Source organism: Puma concolor, chromosome B4, assembly GCF_028749965.1.
Source record: "Puma concolor isolate L17-30 chromosome B4, mPumCon1.1.hap2, whole genome shotgun sequence".
NCBI classification, from domain to species: domain Eukaryota; kingdom Metazoa; phylum Chordata; class Mammalia; order Carnivora; family Felidae; genus Puma; species Puma concolor.
The window spans coordinates 117,666,886-117,692,866 of record NC_141673.1 but is presented as its reverse complement, the minus strand read 5'-3'; the positions used below and the strand labels follow the sequence as shown (position 1 = coordinate 117,692,866).

Sequence of the window (25,981 nt, the reverse complement as noted above, 5' to 3'; positions counted from 1 at the left end):
CATACATATAAAGGGGTCATCAAGAGGACATACTATTCCTAAATACTTTTGCACTTTAATAAGAGTTTCAAAATGCATAACGAAAAAACTGATAGAATTGTGAGAAAAAAATTGGCAAATCCACAATAATGGGTATTTCTGTAATGTACTGGTTAACACATTTGCCTCACATAATAATTGATAGAACAAGTAGTTATAAAATCAACAAAGATGTAGAATATTTGAACAATATTTATCAACTGGACCTTATTAAACTTTATAGAACACTTTATCAACCACATCAGAATGCTCATTTTTTTCAAATACATGTGGAATATTAACAAGTTAAACCATATTCTGGGTCACAGAACAAATCTCACACTAAAACAAATAGTCAAGTAATATACGTTCTCTGACTACAATGGAATTAAATTATAAACCAGTAACAGACCAATTAAAATCCTCAAATATTTAAAAACTAAATATCACACTTCAAAATAATCCATGGGTCAAGGAAGAAATCAAAAGGGAAACTATAAAAGTATTCTTAACTGAATGAAGATAAAAACATGACATCAAAATTTCTGAGAGGCAGCCAAAATAGTATTAGAGGAAAATTTATACAACTAAGTATCATTATTAGAAAAGATTAAGGTATCAAATCAATAATCTTAGTTTTTGCTTTAATAAAGTAGACAAAGAAGAACAAATGAAACCCCAAAGTAATCAGATGAAAGGAAATAAGAAGATCACATTAGAAATCAATAAAATAAAAAACAGAAAAAGAGACAAAATCAAAGAAACAAAAGTTAGTTCTTCAAGAAGATAATAGCATTGATAAGCTTCTAGTTAGACTGATCAGGAGAAAAGACAAACATTACTAATACCAAGAGTGAAAAAAATGTCATAACTATAGATTATAAATCTATATTAAAGGATAAGAGAATATTATGACCAAGTTTATGCCAATACATTTGAGAATTTAGATGAAGTGAATTAATTCCTTGAAACACACAAATATTTCAAGAAATATTTCAGAAAGAAATAAATAACCTGAACAGCTCTATATTGATTAAAGAAATTGGATTTGAAGTTTCATACCTTTGAAAATTAAAACTAGGTTCAGGTGGCTTAACTTGTGAATTCTACCAAACATTTAAGGGATGAATAATACCAGTGCTATAAAATTCTCCCAGAAAACTGCAGAGGAAGGAACACTTTCCAATTCATTTACTGAAGCATTACTGTGATAGCAAAAAGGAGACATTACCAGAAAAGAATACTTGCAAACCAATATCCCTCATGAACATAGATGCAAAACTCTAAGCAACATTTTGGCAAATTAAATTCAACAATGTATAAAAAGGATAATATATTGTGACCAAGTGGATTCATCCCAAGAATGCTGGGTTGGTTTAACATTTGAAAACCAAATCAGTATGATTCTTTATGATAACAAACTCTAAAAGAAAAACCATAAGACAATCTCAATAGATATAGTAAAAAGCATCTGACAAAATCCAGTATCTATTCCTGATTAAAAAAAAATCCTCATTAAAGTAGTAATAGAAAGAAACTTAGCCTGATGAAAGTCACCTAACAAAAACCTATAGCTAACAGTAAACTTCATGGTGAAAGACTGATTGTATTCCCTCCAAAATAAGGAATAAGACTAGGATATCTGCTCTTACCACTTTTTCCCCCCATATTATACAGGAACTTCTGGCCCATGAAGTCAGGCAAGAATATGTAAAGGGCATCCAGGTTAGAAAAGAAGAAAAAGAAGTCTTTTTTTGTAGATGGCATGATTGTTTATGTGAGACACAGGGAACTGACAATCTGTTTTGTATGGCTTCAAAGAATGAAGAATGGCTTTTACATTTTTGTATAGTTGTAAATAATAACAACAATGAAAGAAGAATCTGCAACAGAGACTTTATGTGGCCCATAAAGCCTAAAATTTTACTATCTGGCCCTTTAGAGAAAATGTTTGCTAATCCCTGGTCTGTGTAGAAAATCTACATAGAAAATTTATGCAGAATCTCCACAAGCCTACTAGATCAAATAAGTGAATTTAGCAAGGTCGTGAGATATAAGATTAATACACAAAATCAATTAAACTTCTACATAATGACAATGAACAATTAAAAATTGAAATTTTAAAAATTCCACTTAGAGTAGCATCAAAAACATTTACATAGGGGTAAATCTGACAAAAGATGTAAAAACCCTATGTGATAAAAATAACATAATATTGCTGAGAAATAAATAACACAAAAATAACGGAGAGAAATTTCTTCTTTATGAGTCAGACGACAATAATGTTACGATGTCAATTTTCTCTTAATTCAATGCCATCTCAAAATCTCAGAAAGCATTTCCTGTAGAAATTAACAAACTGGTTTAAAAATTCTTATGGCAATGTACAAAACTAGAATAGCCAAAATAATTAAAAAAAGAAAAAGGTAGGAAAATGTATACTACCTAACTTTAAGGCTTACTATAACAATATAGTAATTAAGACAATGTGGTACTGGTGTAAACACAGACAAACAGAATAATGGAACAAAGCAGATATAGTCAACTAAATTTTTTCCCCAAATTACAAAAGAGATTCAGTGGGGAAAGGGTATATTTCAACAAATGATGCTCAGATGCCCCCTAGGATCATAAACAAAAATTGACGCAAAATCATTCACAGACTTAAATGCAGAACCAAAAAGTTATAAAACTTCCATACTAAAACATGGAAAATCCTTGTGATTGTGTATTAGGCAAATATTTCTTGGACATAAGCCCATTTAAAAAAGAAAAAGATAAATAGAACTTCATCAACATCAACTTTGGGGGGAAGTCATTATCTTGATCTAATAATGGCTTCTGGGTATTCATATATACATTAAAATTTTTCAAACTGACCTTCTAAACATGTGCATGTGTCATTTATAAAGCTATCACATGTTTTAAGTTAAATAGAAATGAAATAGGGAAAACATTTGAGATATATATATGTATATATGTATATACATATGTGTGTAGATATATATATGTATATATGTATATACATATGTGTGTAGATATATATATATACATATATATATATATATGTATATATATATAATATTAGAGTTAAAAATCTAACTTGCTGGAATCCTTAAGTAATTTTTACATTTCTTTCTCACTTTAAAGGATAAATGCAAATAACAGGAAAAAGCCAATCAGAAGCAAGTCTATATATAACTCCATATTTGGTATCATCACATAGTCACTCATACGTACTAGTGCTAACTAAGTAATTTAATAGCATATCACCAACAGACTATCCCCAGCACTCCAGGGAGTATCTGGAGTGTGAGAAAAGTACACAAGACCACAAAGTTGCATAAAGAGTTTTAATTAACAGAAAATATTACAGTTCAATCAAACATTAAGTATGTGGACTGCATTACTGTGAGAATTACTGGGTGATCTTAGCCTCTGAAGTCCCTTTACCTGACTCAAAAGTGTTAGTGATATTTTTCTTTTCCTGTGCCAGGCTTCAAGGTTCATCTTCCACACTCTCTGCAGTGCCACTTCATGTGCTGAGTCTAGGAGGCTGCCAAGACAACCTTTTCCTTCCACCCAACTTGAACTGCTCCTCCCTCTCTCTGTTGGACCCACTTCTGGTTGTATTTTTTGCAATCTCTTCAATTTCCTGCCTTCCAGAAAGTTACAGGTCATAATGTAGCTTTCACCTGCCTGGTATAGATATTTGCAAAACAAATCCAACATTATAATGGGGAAGGGAGCTTAATGCCTTTTATAGGTGCTCATCATCTTTCTATCTGATCACTTTTTCTGCTCATCTTGCTCAGTGAAGTTTTGCTCATCTTGCTCAGAAGTTTTTCCTGCAACTTCTTTCCCTCCTTGTATGACTTTCCTGTGTTATGGTTTTGTTATAATTAGCAAATAACCTTGGTACATCCCTTAGACTTCTCACACTTTCAGCAGAATTGCCAACAGATCTGCATCCACGTTCACAAGGCTTTGTAACGATGCAAGACCGTGGGCTGATGCTTTTGAGAAGGTTTGTGTAAAATCATAAAGAGGATAAGGATTATATTATTATTATATTATAATATATATTATATTATATTATATTATATTATATTATATTATATTATATTATATTATATTATATTATATTATTCCTCTCATGCTGCATTTACCAGAACAGGAGATTTCTCAGGGTGTATAGAAGAGTCTTACCTGGAAAGGCTGTAACTCCAGGATTATTTTTCAACATAATTGAGTCAGGAAGTCCTTGTTGACCGCTTAACAGTATTTAAACACAAACCGTTTGGAAACTCCCTCTTCCTCTGGCTTCTAGAACTCCTAGACAACCTGTTAACTTCTTGAAGTTATCTTAACAGCTCTTCTTCCTACCTATATGCTCTGTGAATGCAAATGTAGACATTTCCCCAGCTTCTCTAAACTCTCTGCCAAAAACAACTTATTCACCCTCACTTGCGACTTAATTACCTCTTACTGATAATCCCGATCTTCCCTTCTCTCCTGCCTCTACACTTGCACTGTCCAATAAGAAAGCCACTAGTCACTAGTGAGACCTTGAAATGTGGCCAGTCCCCCTTGAGATGTATCATAAGTATAAAACACAAATACAAGAAAAAAATAATATTGATTAAATGTTGAAGAATATTTTGGATATATTGGGTTAAATAAAATATATTACTAAAAGTAATTTCATTTGTTTCTTTTTATCTTTTCTGAAATTCTAGCTCCTAGAAAATTTAGTATTACATATGTGGCTTGCATTACATTTCCACTGAACAGCGCTGCTCTAGACCTGAAATTCAAACTGACCATTTAAATTGAACACAGTAGAAGCTGATACCAATCTATTCCAGACCCTCAAGTCTGTTAACTGTTATTATGGAATAAACATCAGTTGGCATGAGACACATAGCTTGTATAACATCAGCTGCTGCTGTTAAGGAAATTGTATGATGAAGGAACTAACTCTAGGATAAATAACTTATGAACTGGGTGACAGGATGACTCTGGTAATTGTCAAAGAGCCTGTCAGCATCACTCATGGACAGCTATGGCAGGAATGTATGTAGGACTGGGAAATAACACTATATGCTTTTGACTAGAAAGGTACAGCAGTTATGAATGAAAACAACCAGGGATTTGCCAAAATAGTGGATAAAGTGTATATGCATTTGGAGTCAGAAATGTGAGCAGTTACACATTGTGACATATTCACCTCAGGTACTGTAACCACCTAAATGTGCCAAATATTTTCTTACATGATCTTGGCTAATAGAATCTTCCTCTTCACTTGGCCTAAAACCTGGAGTCATTTTTGGCTCAACCCTTTCCTTTATTCCCCATAGCCAAGCACCAAACCCCATTTATTCTACCAACACCCACTTGCCACATCCACATTTTTTTCCTCCTTAAAGAAAACCAGAGAAGGGAGACACAGGTCCATATGCTGCCCCCACGGTCCCAAGAGGGAGAGCTCATGATTTGGCCTGCCGCTATATGGTGACAAGTAACTTACAAAAAAACAACGTCCCGTTCTTTTCTCCAATAGAAATAGCTGGTAGTTAGGAATGCAAATAGGTGAGATGGACAGGCCCTCAAGATACCTTAAGATGACACAGGAAAGGGTTTTAGAGCAGAACAAACCCTATTTTCTTTCTTTGCTTCTCTCTTTCCTGTCCCTTCCCCCTAATTATTTTTATTGCCTTCTTTTTCTAATACATGTAAGCTGTGTGGGTCGGTGAACACAGTTTCATTACTTTACATAGCAGAATACAATTCCTAAGTGATTTTGGATTATCTCTTGACTTGCGTTAAGAGGAAATAACTCAGAATTGCATGTGCGGCTGGCATTTATGTCAATTAAACTTAAACCTTATTGAATTTTAAGACTTTGAGTAGCCTAGAAATTCTCTTCTTAAACGAACTGGCAATTGTCTAAGCATATGTACCAGGGTACTTAATGTTTATAGTTTCATTGTTTTTAAAGACTCTACTGATGGCATGTTAGGTTGTGCAAGTCCTGTTCAATAACAGAATGCATGGATATATAAAGTCTATGTGCAGAAGCTCTCCTACCTGTGTATAGATTGATTATAGGCAAAGAAAATTTGATGCACAGATTTTTTTTCGAAAAAATCTGTCTTTGAAATGGTACTTTGCTGTCACAGTTAAGACCGTCAAACTATAGTCTAGTTGTTTCAGTCAGCTCCTTTGCTATTGAGTTCATGCCAGTATTTTATTTAAGTGCTAAGTAAATAATATATTAAGTGGAATTATGAGTGCCACTAATTATTAATGTGCTATACATTTCCTTAATCAAATTCAAATTATAGAGCAATTACTAAACTGAGATGTTTTATAATCTTTGATTTAGAAACATTCGATCTCTAACTTTCCTGCAGCATAAACCATACTAACACATGGTTCAGCTGCAGCCATGATCCAACACATGGGCAGTTTTGTGTGTCCAAATATCCCCCATCAGTTAAACCCTATTGTTACATAAGTTTCTTTCCAGCCTCTGTACACCTGCATTGGACTAAACCACAAAGTCAATCAACTGTACCTTTACTGCGCCATTCTCGTGGATGGTGACACAGTTGTCAGCATCTTCTGAGAGTTGGTACAAGGCTTGAGCTGTTGCTCGATGCACATTGGGGTCATCTGATTTCAGGTAATGCACTAATGGAGCCACTGCTTTGTACTCGCCAAAGGCCACTCTATTTCTGCCCCACATACAGCAATGTGAAATAGCTTCTGCTAGATGACGCCTCAGTTTATCATTATTCTGCACAAAGGAAATGAATTGTGGTACATGCATTGCAAAGAACCCGTGAGGTCATGTTTCTGTGCTACCTGTTTATTATCCAATAAAATGCCAGTGAGTCAAGGGAGAAGGGCTAAGTGGCTATTCAGGTGGTGTCTTGAAAGAAATAAGTATTTTGGTGGCCCCGATGGACCAACGTTCAATCCTGAATTTTCTTCTTATGACTTTAAAAAATGTTTAACTTTTTTTAATTGACTACTGAACATAGTTAATACACTCAAAAGCAATCAAGTGCCTGGCATTTGTTATTTGCTCAAGGTTTGATTTCCTTTTGAGCAAGTGCTTTAATAAAAAAAGAGAAGTAGTTAAAGAATACTGGACATTCTTAAGGGAGCATTTCATTTAACTGGCATAGGTAGATTCACCCTATACATTCACCCTAGGAATACTTCTACATCAGTAATATACCTTGGTTTCCTAGAGGGAAAAGACAGTGCAGCAAACAATGATATGTTTGAGTCTGCCATTTTCCTTTCTATATCCTTTATACACACTATATCCTTTGTTTTGTATGTAATTAACTGCAATAGGTATAATATAACCAAATAGGATACAGTTTTCTGCTTAATAATTGTACTATTCTCTTGATTGAGGCAACAACTTGGTGTCCTTAACTGAATCTGGCAGTTATTCTTAGGAACTCAGAATTAGACTAAAAAGTCTTCTAAACCAAGCATCCTTCCAGTGATTGAATTTCTGCTCTACGACTTTCCTGCCAAGAGGTAGCCCAAGCTATGCTCAAATACCTCTGATCGTGGTGAAGTCATTATCTCTCAAGGCTGCTTATTCTATCTGGCACAGCTCTGAATAAATAATACAGTGGTTGCCAAAGTCTTCTAGTTCAAGAATGCCATCAATCCAAGCTTGCTAAGCCTGGGGAAGAGCATTTAACTTGTAATGTTGGCATGAACAATCATCTTAAGGATAATGAATGATAATGATGGTGGTGATGGAAAATGATAGTTAACACTTCTATAATAACACTTATATTTGGCACTACTTTACTTGCCAGTGACAAATAAAAAACAGCCTATATTTTACAAGGATCTTGCATATTAAATTGTACAGTTAGAACACACTTTCACATTGATCAGTCTCGGAGACATTAAATTAGTTGACCAAAATCTCATACCTCATAGGTGATGGATATTAAGCTTGAATCCAGGTCTCCGGACTCTAAGTTTATGGTTTCTACCACTACTCCATGATATCTTAAGACCATATACATTTAAAATAAAAGGATGTGTTACTTACTGTATTTGCTAGTTTGGACAATAAAGGGACAACTCCACGATCTGTAATAACAGCCAAATTTTCTTGATCTTTTGCTATATTTGTAATAGCAGCACATACACTTGCCAAAACTTCTTTATTATCTGATTTCAGTAAATTGACGACAAGTTCCAAACCACCAACAAAGGAACGGACCATTTCTCCAGCATCCTAGAGAACAATTAAAAACAAAAGATGTTATCAAAAATAATCTTTTGATTAGCATTTTTTTAAAAAAAGCAGAAAGTAAGGATAAGGCTATTAAGTACACCTTTGGCATAAAAAATTCAATTTATTTATTATACATAATTTCTATGTATGTTTGCATATGTACATAACCACACGATTCAACTTCAACAAATATTTATTGAATAACTATTATGTGAGAGTTACCATGCTAACTACTGGGAACACAGAAGTTAGTAAAATACAGCTTATTCTTATTTGCAGTAGTTATGCTTTATGAAGTCATCACAAAAATTGAGTTAGTAAATACTGAACCATTGTTTCTAGGGGGAATGCAGTGTTAGGTTAACAGATCAATACATCACTGATCAATAGATAACCTTGTTTTATGGGTTTTTCCACTTAGGCTATCTTATTTCATATATTGTTAATTCATCAACTCATGGACACCTGAACTCATGGTGAGTCCATGGCTGAACTCATGGACACCACCACACTATAAGTCATGCCTGAAGGAAGCTTATCTAACACATGAATTTTCTCTGAAAGGCACAGCCTTCTTGGGTTTAGGAACACTAGAGAGCACTGGGTGCCACACACAGGGGCCATGTTAAATAGTGAAATCACCAACAAAACCCACAACGATGTGAAAAATATGGCACTAAGTAGACAATATAATTGATGCTTGTTAACAGTATGGGAGCTAACAACAAAAAGGCGGAGAGTCATCTTGTTCAACCTCAGCTGAGAACGTGCATTTTGGGCAACTCAAAATTTTCACCTCGCCGTGCACGTCCAAGAATGACCATGGAAGTGCTGTGAGTATTGATTTCAGGATTACAAAAATTTTAGCAAGAGGGTGAAAATTCCCAAACAGACTTTGTGAAGAATGTAGATTGACTGTGCATACTCTTTTGCCATCATGTTGCTTGCCATCCAGTGGGGAAGAGTGGCATTAGGAGATAAGTGTAATGAACAGCACTAAGAGGAAAGAGGTAAAAATACTACAAGACACACAACAAGGGAGGCATTCAAGGACGTACCCCGCCCCAAGAGAATGTTGGTAAACTAAAGTCTAAAAGATAAGGAGTTATCCAGGATGGAGGGGATTCAGGATGGAGGAATAATCATGAAACAGACCTGAGAATGAGAGAGGAGGCACTTTTTTTTTTTTTTCTTCTTCAGTGTAGTGTAGCTAGAGCATAAGTATGAAAGGGAGAATGGGAGAAAATGATACTTCCTGAGATCTTGAAGGCTCTTTACTGTTAGCCTTGGCAGAGAGTATAGAGATCATTTTAAGGGCATGAGAAAGCCACTGAAAAGGTTTAAGTGTGTGTCTTGGGGGGGAAGAGTGGGGAAGGGCATTTTATCAATTTTGTATCACAATAGCTCTCTCAGGATTGCAGAGTTGAGGTTGGGGCAAAGAATGTGCTGGGGACTCAGAGGCTATTTCATTAAGGTCACTTAAGAGGTGGTGGCAGTTTGGATGCAGGTTATGGTCTGGACCTGGAGAAAGGGGTGTGGGTTGGTGAGCACCAACTGGAGACGATGAGGACCAGTGATCTGATGGTGATGCCCATGTTTCTGGTTTGACCCCATGGTTCTCATGTTGGAAAGGCAGGGTGTTGTTTTCTGTTCTTACGGTGAGAAAGGATGGTATTTGATATTAGGAGGCCTAATTTGAATGAAATGCCTACAAGACATTTAAGCTGAGACATCCAGAAGTCAGTTGCATATATGCCTTTGGAGCTCAGGAAAGAAAACCAGGCTTGTGTCATAGACTTGGAAGTTGTCAGTATGGAGACCGTAACTGAAATAATGCATGTGAGAGATGGTGAGTGAGGGAGAAGTGGGTTCTCTGTGTCAGTGCTGCAAGTGTGGGTGGGAAAAGAATTTGTCAGAGGAACCTGAAAACGTATGGTTGCCCAGAAATCCTCACCTCCCTAATGTATGGTGGTGGCTGTGTGATGTCCAATTATTTGGCTCCGGGGCTTTCTCAAGAACTTAATACCTTTTTTTTTCTTGGTGCAGAAGGTGATTTTATTAAAGCATGGGGACAGGAACCATGGGCAGAAAGAGCTGTACTGGAGTTGTGTGTGTGTGTGGCTGGGGCGGCGGGGGGGGGGGGGGGGGGGGCGGGGTTCTATGGAGTTGGGGAGATAAAGTCAAGAAGGAGTTTCCAAAGAGAAATTAATACCTTCTAAGTGCCAATCATGCATCAGGCACTTTGCATACATTATCTGAGTTAAACCACACAATAACCACACAGAACAGATATTATTTCCATTTTAGATTTTAAAGACTGAGGTTTCAAAGATGTTGAACACCATAAACTAGACTGTGTCCCTCCAGGGGCTGTGTTCTAGTAATCTTAATGAACTTTATAATCATAAATCTGAACATCTCATTCCCCTATCTCCCCAATTCTTTGATTGCCCTTAGGCAATTCTTCTTGCCCTTAGGATAAAAAACAAACTCCACATGTGGTTTACAAGCTTTTCATGGTGTGTGTGCCCCTGGCTTTCCTGCCTCACCTCTCTGCCTTGATCCCCTCTTCCAACCCCCTACACATGAGCCCTAAGCCAGTCCCACCCCAACTCCCCACCCGTATCCCCTGGCCCAGGAGTTAATAATCAGAATTCTGACACTCACTCTCTGAGAATGTGGCTCATTAAGTCTGGGATGGGGCCTATGAATTTTTTTTTTTTAATCTCTCTTGTGAGTCTGAACTTCAGCCAATATTAGGAACATCAGTCTTTCAAGTTCATGTCCTCAAACGTGCCACTTGCATGTCTCTGTATCTTTGCCCATGGCTTTTTTGTCTATTTCCCCACTAGCTTGGGACTTTCCACATAGCCTTGGCTACCAACTAAGGTAATGTTCTCTTTAGGGAGGCTTTCCTGAACTGTGAGTCTGGATTAAGTTTCTCTTACTATAACACCTGGTTCTTCCATGTTATAGCATTTACTACTCTCTGCAGGAGTGACTTAAATTTATTTGCCTTTGTTTATTGTTGTATGCCGAGTTTTTGTGAAAGTTTCTGGCAAGTTTCTAGAAACCCCTTTGAATGAACTTGCAAACTCATAGCTACAAAAGGAAGCTTTTTCTGAGGACATAATGAACCAAACTAAACTTCTAGGGAATGGTGAAGGCAGGACCCCCTCAGGTTCTTCCCAAGTGTAAGTGGAAAGTATCTTTTCCACAACACGCTGCCTCTCCTGCCTGCTATGGGGACCGTGTAAACACTATTAGTGGCTTTGTTCTCAATACCACATGTAAATACAGGACACACTTTCACATTCTGATGCGTTAATAAAATTACTTACAAAATATTTGCCATTTTCCCTAAAATTCTACGGTAAAGCTTGTTATATAAAACAAATGATTATACTTTCAACTGAATTCTACACTGTCACCTCATTACACTTATGTGCACTAAGGCACAATCAAATCAAAAGACTGTAAAAGCTAATTTATTAACCTTTGGTCAAATATCCCACATAAATTAATCCAGGTTGCCATTTGAAGCACTTAGTAGTGGTAGTTGCTGTAGTGCTATTTCCATGTTGTAGGTGAGGAAAACCTTAGAGAAATAAATTAGTATGTGCAAAGTACAAGAAGGATACACGGCAGAGTGGGATCTGAATCCATGTCTGCCTGGCCCCGAAGCCACTCTACAATACTGCAGTCATTGGTCCAAATGAAATAAATTCATAATCTTAATCACGTACTTGGTCTGGATGCATGAGTAAACTCAAAAGCAAAAACAATGGCTCTTAGAATTGCAGGGAACTTCCAAAGTGCAGCCCCCAAACTCCACTTTTTTAAGTGATGTTATGTGTGTCAATTAAGCTAATATATTAGTCAATTATGAAACTACAGAACGATTTTTCTTTCTCAAGAAAGACTGAAGGAATTCTGGGAAGATGATGGTGGCATAGTTTTTGAGTTTCTCTCAGAAAACAGAGACACTAGTGGCAGCAAAACAAAAAGCACAGAAATGCTAGATGAAAAGATATCGTCACAGACCCCCAAATATAAGCAGATCGGGGCAAACTACTGAAATTACAAAGCCCACATGTTCTAAGAAACCAGAAATCTGCAGAAAGAGGGACTTGTAAAGGCCCTAGAACCAGGGAGCCCACACTGATTAATGAATAAGACCAAAATGCCCCCAGGTCTGATGGTGCTGGAGCATTCTGTGGTCTGAATCCTTTGAACTCGTTATACTACAAACTGAAGGTTCCTTCTAGGTTGAAGCCTGCACTGAGGAGAAACTGGTGGGAGCTGCATACAAATAGAGCACGGCAGGGACAGAGGGATGAAGGAATGATAGAGTCCAGGTAAAAAGAGAGGAGGGGAACAAAGCAGTCTGAGTCTGCTCTCCATCACTGGGAAAGTAACAGAAATGGGATCTTGAGGACCATGAAATTAGAAGTGCCACCCTGGTCCACATCTCCCTCTCAAAACACCACGAAAACTCACTGCACTTAAAAATGAGCCAAACAAAAAGACTATGGTCAATTTGCATACAGAATTACTAGAAGAAAAGGAATGAGCTGAAAGAACATTACAGAAGCAATGAAAGGAAAATGTTAATTAGAATTATCAAAGCTTATAAATTGGGTGATTAGTAAAAAAAACAATTGTTAAGGGCAGGTGAAACCCATCTACAAAGAATTGGACATGAAAGCAGAATTCATTTTGAAAATGAAGAGTAAACCAGAAGGAACATAAAAATGAATAAATATAATGGGTAATACTTTTAAATAAATAGAGTATGTGGAGAGTCCAAGGTGACAGAGGTTGGGGGAGGGGGGCACCTGGGTGGCTCAGTCGGTTAAGCATCCAACTCTTGGTTTCAGCTCAGGTCATGATCCCACAGGTTCATGAGTTTGAGCCCTGCTTTGGGCTCTGTGCTGCCAGTGTGAGACCTACTTGAGATTCTCTCCCTCTCCTTCTCTCTCTGCCCCTCCCCCACTCACACTGTCTCTGCCTCTCTCAAAATAAATGAATAAACTTAAAAAAATGATAGGGAAAAACCTAACAAAAAATTGAAAAGACTAGGCAGAGAAAATAACATATGCATAGTGAGTCCCTAAGAAGGGAACAAAGCAATACAATGGAGCAAATTTTGAAAACCAGGATTCAAGAAAACTCTCTCCTGAAATAAATAAAACCTGAGAGTCACCCTATGTACCTGGGAAAATTGGCCCAGAATGTGCTAACATAGAGAAATATTCTAGTACAACTGCTGGACTTTAATAAAAAAAATTATTTGGTCATCTAGGCAAAAGACCAAGTCACTTCTAAGGGAAAGAATAAGATATCCTTAGCCTTTTAATAGGAATGTTTTTATGCAGAGGGAAAGGAATAACATATGTAAACTACTCAAGAGAAAATGTGAATCAACGTCCTAATATCTGGCCAAAATGACCTTCAAGTATAAAACTGTTATTGGGGCACCTGGGTGGCTCAGTTGGTTAAGCGTCCGACTTCAGCTCAGGTCATGATCCTGTGGCTCATGGATTCGAGTCCCGCATCGGGCACTGTGCTGGCAGCTCAGAGCCTGGAGCCTGCCTCAGATTCTGTGTCTCCTTCTCTCTCTACCCCTCCCCCACTTGTGCTCTCTCTCTCAAAAATAAATAAACATTAAAAAAAATATAAAACTGTTATAAACGTGGAAGACTCCAGGGAATGTGTTAATACAAGCCCTTCTGAGGAATCCACTTGACATTGACTGTCAGATCTCCAAAAGACTAAAAAGACATAGACAAAAGGATGACATATTTCTTAAGATGCCCTATTGGCTTCATTTCCTTCAGGATGAGGTTTAAATCATTAGCATGACATTCAAGTATTTTCCCTATCTCTCTAAACCTCACCCGCTGGTCTTATTTCCCAGTATACCCTTTTGCATAAACTATATTGCAGCCTCTAGAAATACTGGTGCCATGTTCTTTTACATCTTTGACTATGTTATTTTCTTTACCTGGATGCCCTTCTAAACTAGAAACTCCTACTCAGCCCTCAAAACTGACTCCTTTTAATAGCAGCTTAAATAACATTTCCTCCATAAAATTCACTCCCTCCCCCAACTCCCCTTCTCAGTAAATTCGTTTCCTCCCCTCTACATTCCTATAGATGATTTTATCCAAAATCCATTCCCTCATTCTCCCGTATTTCCCAAGCCTTGATTTTATTTGGGTATCTAACTCTCACACAGAAGCACCTGGAGAAAATGCATCTATACCCCAGATGTAACTCTTGATTTGGCCTAAGCCTATCACGGAAGTCTCGTTGCCTCTGCCATTATTTGTTTAGGAGTAGGCTAGATATGGCCCAATTATGGCCAGTGCGTTCTGAGATGAGGTCTCCTAGGAATCTTCTGGAAGTTCTTCTATGTATAATAAGGAATAATCGCAGGTCACACTGAGAAAGGCAGAGCAGACAGAGGAAAATAGCCTGGGGTCCTTGATGACATTGTCAAACTGCTGAATCAACCAGGCCTAAATTCTGCTTTGGCTATTTAAAACCAAAGGTATCTATAGCCATTTTTTTCATTCTATTGCAGTTGTTTCTTATGGGTCCTTTCCCCATTAATTTGTGAGCTGCCTGGTCTTATTCTCTGACTCTCACTTGGGATATGGTCTGGTGTCTGTCACACAGTAGACTTCCAATAAATCTTTGTGGAATTGTGAAAAAATAAAAATAATAAGGGGACTATGACTTTAAGATACTTAGCTGCAGTCACCATCACTAAAAAGCAAAAAGCATTCATTATGCATTAATAATGTAACTACATAAAATGGAATATAAATGGATAAGACCACTTCGACCTCATCATCTAGTGACTTCTGGTTGTCTCACTGCTTTATCAGCCACAGCACTGGGGCCATACTGGCAGAAATAACAAAAGTGATCACATCTGCTTCTGTTCCAAGAACTTCCTAAGGTGCATGGTATGAGATAGAGGGAGCCAAAGTCTCAATGAGATCATGGGCATGGCTCACCAAGGTCTTATAATGTTTACAATCTGTGGGACAGTGAAATGTTAAGACTCAAGCCTACAGGTCCTGCCAAAGTTTGTTTGTTTGGAAGGTAAGGACCCACCCCCCCTCTTGATCTCTCTGTTTTCCTTTTTAGGTTTAAAGATTCTAAACATATGACATCTTGCCTCACATAGTTTCTATGGAAAGGGAGACAGTATATTTAAGGATGGAAAAAGTAATTATTCTGCCAATACTGTCTTTCACTAATGCTAAACGACTGGGCAAATTCAACACATTTTCCACCTTCTCACATATCTTAAAAACTAGTCTTTGCCAATTTTGCCACTGGTGTGATATTGGTTATGCACAATTCAAATTTTCATCTCTAATGCAAAAACCCTCAATTAGAATAATATTAGTCATAACAATAACAAAGTCTAACTTTTTGCAGTTTACAAAGGACTTCCTCATGCATGTCTCCTCTGATCCTCACAGCTCTGCCTGTGGGAGGCATGATGTCCTCATTTTACAGACAGGAAGGCTCAAGGTTCATGAATAGTCAGTGACAAAACGAAAAATCAACTGTATGTTTCCTGATTTCTCATTTCATGTCTTTTCACTATACACTGTGTTTTAGACCTGCACGTCCCAACAATTAATATTTACCAGGTTATACCTAGTTTATAAACAGTCAGAAGAATCTTCACAATTTAGAGGGTTAACAATTCCAAAGAGATGAAGCTACTTTGCCAATGACAGTTCCTAAGACAAATAAAAACAGTAACTGAAAGAGAATATGAAACACCTTCATACTGCTATTAAAGTTTGAATGGTTGAATAAGTAGGAAAAGGTGTCAAATTCAATGAACCCAAATCAAGTCAAATACACAAAATAGGATGAAAAATATAAAGTAACAAAATACTACTGGTTGAAATTCAACTAATAGGAAAATATTAAGACATTATTTACAGATTAATGAATAAAACAGAAAATTGGATGTTTTGGCAAAGAGCAATTAAATTAATGGGTATGAAATTCCTTCTCTTGCCTCCAGCAAAAAGAACTGGCAGTTTTCTGATGAGGTGAGATATACATAATGCAACTTTAAGGCACATACAAGGCAAGCGTAACATGACTTAAGAACAAAAATTTGTAACCAGGAGGGCTATAAAAACACTGTTTTGTGCCATACAGACACCATACAATGCATAATACAGTATTTGAAAAAGATTTAAAAATAGCACATTGCATATAAAAAATTCCAAAAATGCTACATTCACATTTGAACAGCATGTCAGAGAAACCAAAACTGAACAGGCAAATCTTGTCCTAAAAGTATATCCAATATATCAATGCTTTTAAAATTCTAAATACAACATACACACACACACACACACACACACACACACACACACACACACACACACACACATAAGGAGAACAGACTGTTTGTGTGGCTCTATCACAATAAGATCCTTGTTCTGTTTCTAGAAGTTAAGTCCTACGGCTTAAAAAAAAATTTACTGATTTACAACTGCTTTACACTTTCAAATGTAGTTCTTCAAAAATCAAAGTTAGGATATCAGTTAGTACTTTTTCATTCTGAACTGAAGGAAAAGTAAATTAATTTCAGGTAAAATAAATGATTCCGTCCTCACAGTGTAGATTCAGATAGCAGAAAATTCATTGTACTTTGTAGGTAGCTTTATCAAATTAAATCACAAGAAAAATAAAGAGAATAAATTCAATGGTTCTGATTTTTTCTACTTTCCTAGCCTAATTTAAGATAATTTTCTTAAATACCACAGAGAACTGTGATTCTGCCATTTTACTATGTCCTGTGTTGATTCTGCTTTAGATACAGTGTTCTATTAATGAGGAGGTCTAAACTGTGAGAAACCATTGTGTATCCAGAGGCTTATAGAGTTAATTAAATGACATTCTTAACCGATGATGTCTTTGAAAAATGCTTACAACTTGTACAAAGAACTAAACAAATGTAAGTCATATTATCATAAAATAGCTATTATATAAATCTATGTGTGCATACACATATATATTTAATTTTTAACATTAAATATATATAGAACTTTTCTCCACTTGTACTGAATGACACAGATTAAAATGAGTACAGCAATTTCTGGTTAAGATCCAGTCAGATGCTTCTGAACACTGAGTTGTATGCATAAGGCTAAGAACAACAACTTGAAACCATAATCTTAACAGAAAAAAAAATTAACTCTATGAAACACTATACTCTAAAAATGCCAAGAGTCTCCCCATTTATGGAGAGACTGTTTTCTGAAAGTTTACTTGTTGGGTCTACAACATCACATTTTGCTGTAAATATGTGGTTAATGTCTCAGTTTGACAGATAAGAGTCTATTTAACTCATAATGAACCTGACTTATAACACACTAACTGCAACTAATCCTCTTTTGCATGAATGTTCTAATAGTTGAAGCCAGATACTTGTCTCTCTCATCTTCTGTGATGTGTAACTTTGTCACGTCAAATTATTTTCATAGGTCTCCTCTCTCTTTTATCAGAGTTTCTCTTTAAAAAAATTTTGTTTAATGTTTATTTACTTTTGAGAGAGAGAGAGAGAGAGAGAGAGAGAGAGACAGGGGAGGGGCAGAGAGAGAGGGAAACAGAATCCGAAGCAGGTTCCAGGCTCTGAGCTGTCAGCAAAGAGCCAGACGCAGGGCTCAAACTCATGAACCGTGAGATCGTGACCTGAGCCGAAGTCAGATACTTAACCAACTGAGCCCCCAGGTGCCCCTCAAAGTTCCTCTTAAAACCCACCCAGAGTTTAACACAACTCCAGATGTGGTCTGACCAGAACAGAGTGCATCGGAATTCTTATCTTCCACGATCTAGACAAGGAACTTCTGCTAGAGTGGCCAAACGCATGCACTATTTCAGCAGTTACGTTGCCCTATTTGTTCACATTAAGCTTTGAAGTCAGCCAAAACCTCTATATCTTTTACAAGTGAATTATTATACAGCCAGTACTCTCACATCCTGCATTTACAGGATTTCCAGCTTCCTTTTATTGCATAAAAGGGATTGAACAGTTTTCATATAAAAGAGGTAAGTTTTAGATGTAAATTTCACTTTGTAAAAGTGCATTTCTATGTGAAGCTTTGAGAAACATCTGGATATTCTGAGGTAAGTAATTTATCTCACCATTATTATGTTAAAAAATTCCTCAGGGAGGCAGAAAATATAGTTCTTGAGGCAGTAGTTCCCAAACTGTGTTGCACATTAGAATTTCTGGGGGAATTTTTAACTTTCCCTAAGCCCAGGGTAGATCCCATACCAATTCAATCAAAAGATTTGGTGGTAGGACCCATCCATACATATCTCTAGGTGATCTCAATATATAGCAAAGTTTGACAACCACTGGTTTAAGAGTTTAAGTCAAATAGTGAGAAGGCCTTGGGGCACATCCCGTTTCATCACTATTAGATATATGGCTTTGAGCAAGCTACATAACTTTGCTAAGCTTCAATTTCATCACCTGTGAAATGCAGCGAATAATAGTATTTATCTCTTAAGAGTTGTTAGAAGGATACACATAAAGCATATAACAAGGTGCCTGGCATATGATAATAGCTGTTATTAGTGTTTTTATTTTCTAATATTTTGAGAATGTATTTGTTACCAATAATTTGCACAACAAAATATCAACTTAAGGAATAACCCCTTGAAATCTTTTTTTTTTTTTAATTTTTTTTTTTTCAACATTTATTTATTTTTGGGACAGAGAGAGACAGAGCATGAACGGGGGAGGGGCAGAGAGAGAGGGAGACACAGAATCGGAAACAGGCTCCAGGCTCTGAGCCATCAGCCCAGAGCCTGACGCGGGGCTCGAACTCACGGACCGCGAGATCGTGACCTGGCTGAAGTCGGACGCTTAACCTAACCGACTGCACCACCCAGGCGCCCCACCCCTTGAAATATGATTCCACCTATCAATCATCCTTATGAATATATTCAAAATATGTAACTCAGGTAGCAACATTTTACTATGTATTCAATCCTAATTAAAAAAAATTTTTTTTTAATGTTTTATTTTATTTTTGAGACAGAGAGAGACAAGACAGAGCATGAGTGGGGGAGGGTTGGAGACAGAGGGAGACACAGAATCCGAAGCAGGCTCCAGGCTCTGAGCTGTCAGCACAGAGCCCGACGTGGGGCTCGAACTCACAGACGGTGAGATCGTGACCTGGGCCAAAGTCGGAAGCTCAACCGACTGAGCCACCCAGGCGCCCCACAATCCTATTTTAAAACCCATCAAGGGGCGCCTGGGTGGCGCAGTCGGTTAAGCGTCCGACTTCAGCCAGGTCACGATCTCGCGGTCCGGGAGTTCGAGCCCCACGTCAGGCTCTGGGCTGATGGCTCAGAGCCTGGAGCCTGTTTCCGATTCTGTGTCTCCCTTTCTCTCTGCCCCTCCCCCGTTCATGCTCTGTCTCTCTCTGTCCCAAAAATAAATAAACGTTGAAAAAAAATTTAGAAAAAAATAAATAAATAAATAAATAAAACCCATCAAGATGAGTTGGCAAAAATACATCCTTGATTGTAATTAGGTAATACATCTATGTTTATTTATATCATTAAAACTACTTTCATTCATACATTCATTCACTTGGCAAATTAGAAGCCTCAGAAATGTTAAGATACTATTTTATGTTGTGGGATTCAAAATAAATAATTTGGTTTCATCTTATAATCACCTGGGGTGATTTTTTTAAGAAATAGGAATGCTGGGGCACCTGGGTGGCACAGTCGGTTGAGCATCCAACCCTTGGTTTCAGCTTAGGTCATGGTCTTGTGATTCATGAGTTCAAGCTCCACATCAGGCTCTGCGCTGACAGAGCAGAGCCTGCTTGCGATTCTCTCCCTCTTCCTCTCTCTCTGCCCCTCCCCCACTTGCATTCACTCACTCTCTCTCTCAAAATACATAAGTAAACTTAAAAAAATATGAATGACTAAACTTCAATCTCAATATAAATATTGGGGGTAGGGCTCTTGCATGAGAATGTTTTTTTTAAAGCTCTGAAGGTAATGTGTATCTAGAATAGAGAATGATTGATGTGAACAATTTAAGTCATGTTGCTGTTACTCACAGAAATCATAGCATTGGTGATGAACTCCAATGCCCATGTTTAGTTTAAGAATAGAGGAGGGGAGCCCTTCTGGAATCCTCTATTATAGGAATGAGAACACTAGCAAAAATTGCAAAATTGATTTTTTCAGAACTCTAGAATTTAATGAAAATTTAAACACAGCATGTTTATTCAAGAAAAAAAAAAACTGAATCTCAGTAAGAACAGTGAGTTTTGTGGCATTTTAGCTTTCCCCATTCTCAGCTCCCTCTTCTCAGCTCTGTAGTAGACTTGAAACCATAGTATCTGGGAAAACCCACAGCCTAGCAGCCTAGGGAGGGAAAGTGGGTGTGGAGCTCCCCTAAAAGCTCCACTCCAATGGAATGGTTGGGATTTGACTTGAATGGCAGCTTCTATGAAAAGGTCCAAAGGCTTGTCTTTACCTCAAGTATCACCCACTGAGGAAAATTCTATTCTCAGGGCATGTCATAAAAAACATTAGTGGCAACTGTTTTAACATAAAAGCTGTTTGAGATGGTAATATCACTTGGGACAAACCAGAGGCTGGCCAAAACATAATTAAAAGGAAAATCTCAAAAAGTGATGTCCATAGAGGACCTTGAAAAAAATCCAATATATTTGTTGGGATCTAAAATGCCACAGGTAAGTGCAGGGCTATGTGCATAGTCAGAAGAGACCCGAGATAGCCCTAAATGCTCACCTCTGGCTGATCTTGAGGCTCTACATGAGCAGAAAAGAAGGGTAAGATAGAGTTGTAAACTGCTGGAGTGTTCAATGTGTGCCCCATAAAACACATACAGAATACCTCACCAAAGGGTGAGAAGTCTACTAGTGCATGGAATTTAAGGAGATCTGTCAACTCATTAGCTGAAATGAGTCAACTGAGCAGAAATCTCAGTGGCCACGCGGACAAAGAATACAGACGTCATAGAATTAGTTCAAGAAAGTCACTAACAAATAATAGCAAAACAGCAACAGACAGCAAAAGTACAATCCCTGAGGAGAGGAAAATCTAATTTCCAGAATTTCTACATTATATTATTTAAAATACTAAGTTTCTTTCCAACAAAAAGTTATGAGACAAAGAAAGAGGAATGTATACCACAAAATGTAACCAAGAAATATGACCAAGGGAAAAAAGCAGTCAATAAAACTGGACTCTAAGGAAGCCTGTACCATGTTGGACTTAACAGATAAGGGCTTTAAATCAGCTGTTAAAACTGTGTTCCAGGAACTAAAGGAAACCATGCCTAAACAATTAAAGATTGGGAACAATATCTCAGAAAGTAGAGACTATTAATACAGAGATTGAAATTAAGTGTAAAAAAAGAATCATTAAAAATTCTGGAGCTGAAAAGTACAATAAATGAAGTAGAAAATTCACTTCATGGGACTAACAGCAGATTTGAGCAGGCAGAAGAGAGATTTAGTGAACTTGCTGATAGGCCAGTCAGATTACCCAGTCCGGGGAACTAAAAGAAAATGAATGAAGAAAAATGAACACATCCTCAGACACCTATAAAACACCATCAAGCATACCATCATACATATATGGGAGTTTTGGAAAAAGAGGAGGGAGAGGGCGAAAGAATATTGAAAGAAATAATGGCAAATGCTTCTTGAATTTTATGAAAAACTTTAACTTATGTATTCATGTATCTTGATAAATTCCAAGGAGGAAAAACTCAGATATAAACACCTAGACACATTATAGTCAAATGGTGAAAGACAAAGAGAGAAACTTGAAAGTTAAAAATTGTATGTGAAAGCTGTACATGACTCGTCACATAAAAGGAAACCTCATTTATAGTAACAGCTGACTTCTTCTCAGAAAGGTTGGAGATGCTACCAAGATGGTGGACTCAGAAGTTCCAGACACTTGCTCCCCCATGGAAACATTAAATAAACAACTACAGACTAACTAATATAACTTTATAGGAGCTCTGGAAACCAATTCAGAGATCTATAGCAAAGAAGCAAGAAAAAGTCAAAATAAAAACTTAAAGAAATTTCCTGGCATTTTTACTTTCTCTTGTTCCACCCAGTCCTGGCAATGGCACAATGTGGCCAGGAGGAAGCAGACCAATTCGCAGTTCCTTCCTGTGGCCAGAAGAAGCAGAATGGAAATTATTTGCAACACTCTGGCCTGTCCATGGGCTACCTAAAGAGACTGGTTTCTGTCTCACCTGACTCAGAGCTCAGACAGGAAATTGTGGCAGAGTCTGGATCTCAGTTGGTGAAAGCTGTGGAAGGCATTGTGATGTGTAAACACTACAGGGGTACTACAGACTCACAGATACTTGGGGGCAAGATTACAGGCAGAGGAATATAATAAAACATCTATGCCCCCAAAGAGAAGCTGGAGTGACTCTCTTTGGGAAATGAGGGCATTTAAAAGCAGCCATGAACACAGGGGAAGTTTTAAAAAAGCATACACACAGGCCCATGTAGGACACATGCTCAGAAAAGACCTGAGAAGACCTTATACCTTCACCTTGGGCTGATTCCAATAGGAATGACAAGATCTTGTTAACTACGAAGGTCTTCCAAACCAATCTGGAAAAACTAGGAGAGGTAGCTGTTTCTTCAAATGCTCACTTTTCAACAAAAGATCACAAAACATACCAAGAAACAAGGCAACACAGCTCATTCAAAGGAACAAAATAAATCCTCAGAAGCCATCCCTGAAGAAACAAATGTATCAGAATTTCCAGGTAAAGACTTTAAAACAATTGTCTTAAGTATGCTCAAATGCTAAAGGAAAACATAAAGAACAAAAGAAAATAAGGAAAAGGATACAGGAACAAAAAGATAATATCAACAAAGAGATAGAAATGGAGCTGAAAAAACAACAGCTGAATTAAAAATTTCACTAGGATAAAATAACAGACTCAAACAGGCAGAATAAAGAATCAGTGAACTTGAAGACATTTGAAATTATTGAGTCCAAACAGCAAAAAGAGAGAGCCCAAGAGATGTAAAGGATATCACTAACAGATCAATATAGCCATTATGGGAGTCCCAGAAGAAAAAATAAAGGGGCAGAGAGATTATTTCAAGAAATAATGGCTAAAAACATCCCAAATTTGAGTAAATACATGGATATACAGAAGTCTTCTCAAAATGTTCCACCCAACAACAGCAGAAGTGCACACGGAACATTGTCCAGGATAGACTATATTTTAGGCCACAAAACCAATCTCATTTTTTTTAAAGACTGAAATAATACAAAGTATCTTCTCCAAACACAATGACTGAATGCAAACAGAAAACAACAACAGAAGGAAAACTGGAAAATTCACAAATATGTGGAAATTAAGCCACACACTTGTAAATAACCAATGAGTTAAAGAAGAAACCACATATGTTTCCTACAGAGAAAAAAAAGATCAATAAAATTGACCAATATTTAGCTGGATTGACCAAGAAAAAGAGAGATAAGATTCAAGTAATGTAGATCAGAAATAAAGAAGGGACATAACAACCAATTCTATAGAAATAAAAAAGATTATAAGAGAATGTAATGCACAGTTGTATGCCAATAAATTGAATAACCTAGATGACATGGATATGTTTCTGAAACTTACCTAATAAGACTGGATCATGAAGAAATAGAAAATCTGAACAGACCTGTAACTAGTCAGGAAATTGAAACAGTAATAAAAAAGGTTCCAATAAATAAAAGTCCAGGAATAGATGGTGTTACTGGTGATTTCCACCATTTAAAGAGGAATTGATGGTAATCCCCCTCAAACTCTTCCAAAGAATTGAAGAGAAACATTCTCAAACTCAGTGAATGAGGGCAACATGATTCTAATACCAAAGCTAGACAGACACTACACAAAAAGAAAACTGTAGACCAATACTGCTTGTGAATATTGATGCAAAAATTCTCAACAAAATACTAGCAAACCAAATTCAACACGATTATACACCATGACAAGTGGGATTTATTCCTAGAATGTATGGATGGTTCAACATACGAAAATCAGTAAGTAGAATATACTACATTAAGAGAAGGAAGGTAAACACCCATAAGAGTATGTCAATTGATGCATGAAAACCGTTGAACAAAATTGAACACCCTTACATGATTAACACACACACACACACACACACACACACACACACACACACACACACACACTCCAACAAACCAGGAAGAGAAGGAAACTTTTTCAACATAACGAAAGTCACACAGGAAAAACCCATAGCTCACATCATAACCAATGATGAAAGACTGAAAATTTTCCCTCCAAGATCAGGAACAACACAACTATGCCTGCTTTCACCACTTCTATTCGATATAGTACTGGAAGTCCTAGCCAGTTGGAATTCTTAAGTCCAATTAGGCAAGGAAAAGACATTTTAAAATCCAAATTGGAAAGGAATAAAAAATATTATCTCTGTTCACAAATGATATATCTTATATGTAGAAAGCCTGAAATTCTACAGTAAACTGGTGGAACTAATACCTGAATTCAACAACATTGTAGGTTACAAAATCAGCATGCAAAAATCAGTTGAGTTTTAATACACTAATAATAAACAATATGAGATGGAAATTAAGAAAATAGTGCCAATTACAATAGCACCTAAAAGAATAAAATACTTACGAATTAATGGCCAAAGACTTGTACGCTGAAAACTAGCAAAACACTGCTAAATAAATTAGACACAAATGAATGGAAAAATATCCTGTTCATAGATTGGAAGATTTAATATTGTTAAGATGTCAATACTACCCATAGTGATCTATAGATTCAATGTAATCCCTATCAAAATCTCAACAATTTTTGCATAAATAAATAAATTCATCCTAAAATTCATATGGAATCTCAAGGGATCCTAAATCACCAAAATGGTCCAGAAAAAGAAAAACAAAGTTGGATTCCTCAGACTTCTTGATTTCAAATTTACTACAAAATTATGGTAATTAAAAGAGCGTGGTCCTGACATATAAACAGACATGTAGACCAATGGAATAGGATAGAGATCCAGATATAAACCCTTGGGTATTTTGTCAAATGATTTTTGACAAGGCTTCCAAGACCATTCAATGGGGAAAGGACAGTTTTTCAACAAATAGTATTGTGAAAACTGGATATACACATGCAGAAGAATGAAGTGGACCCTTACTTTCTAATACATTAAAAAAAATTAACTCAGAGGGGTGCCTGGGTAGCTCAGTCAGTTAAGCATCTGACTTCAGCTCAGGTCATGATCTTGTGGTTCATGGATTGGAGCCTTGCATTGGGCTCTATGCTGACAGCTCAGAGCCTGGAGCCAGCTTCAGATTCTGTGTCTCCCTCTCTCTCTCTGCCCCTCTTCCACTTGCACTCTCTCTTTCTCTCTCTCAAAAATAAATAAATATTAAAAATCTTTTAAATTAACTCAGAATGGATTAAGGACCTAAATGTAAGACCTGAACTATAAAAATCCTAGAAGAAAAGAATCCAAAGGACAATGAAGCTAAAGTTATGTGCATGCTGAATTAAGGTCTAGAGGCAGTATAATAAAAGTAATCCAGGCACAGGAC

The 25,981-nt window shown here is 36.9% G+C and overlaps 1 protein-coding gene across 1 annotated transcript in view; it reads right to left on the bottom strand.

Moving 5' to 3' along the window:
- ODAD2 (outer dynein arm docking complex subunit 2) overlaps positions 1–25,981 on the bottom strand; it is a 180,470-nt gene that overhangs the window by 41,604 nt on the left and 112,885 nt on the right. Inside the window, exons 18-19 of the mRNA XM_086715141.1 lie at positions 8,114–8,302; positions 6,599–6,820 (exon numbers count right to left, since the gene is read on the bottom strand). Coding sequence (XP_086571267.1) covers positions 6,599–6,820; positions 8,114–8,302 — 411 coding nt within the window. The remainder of the gene's footprint in view (positions 1–6,598; positions 6,821–8,113; positions 8,303–25,981) is intronic.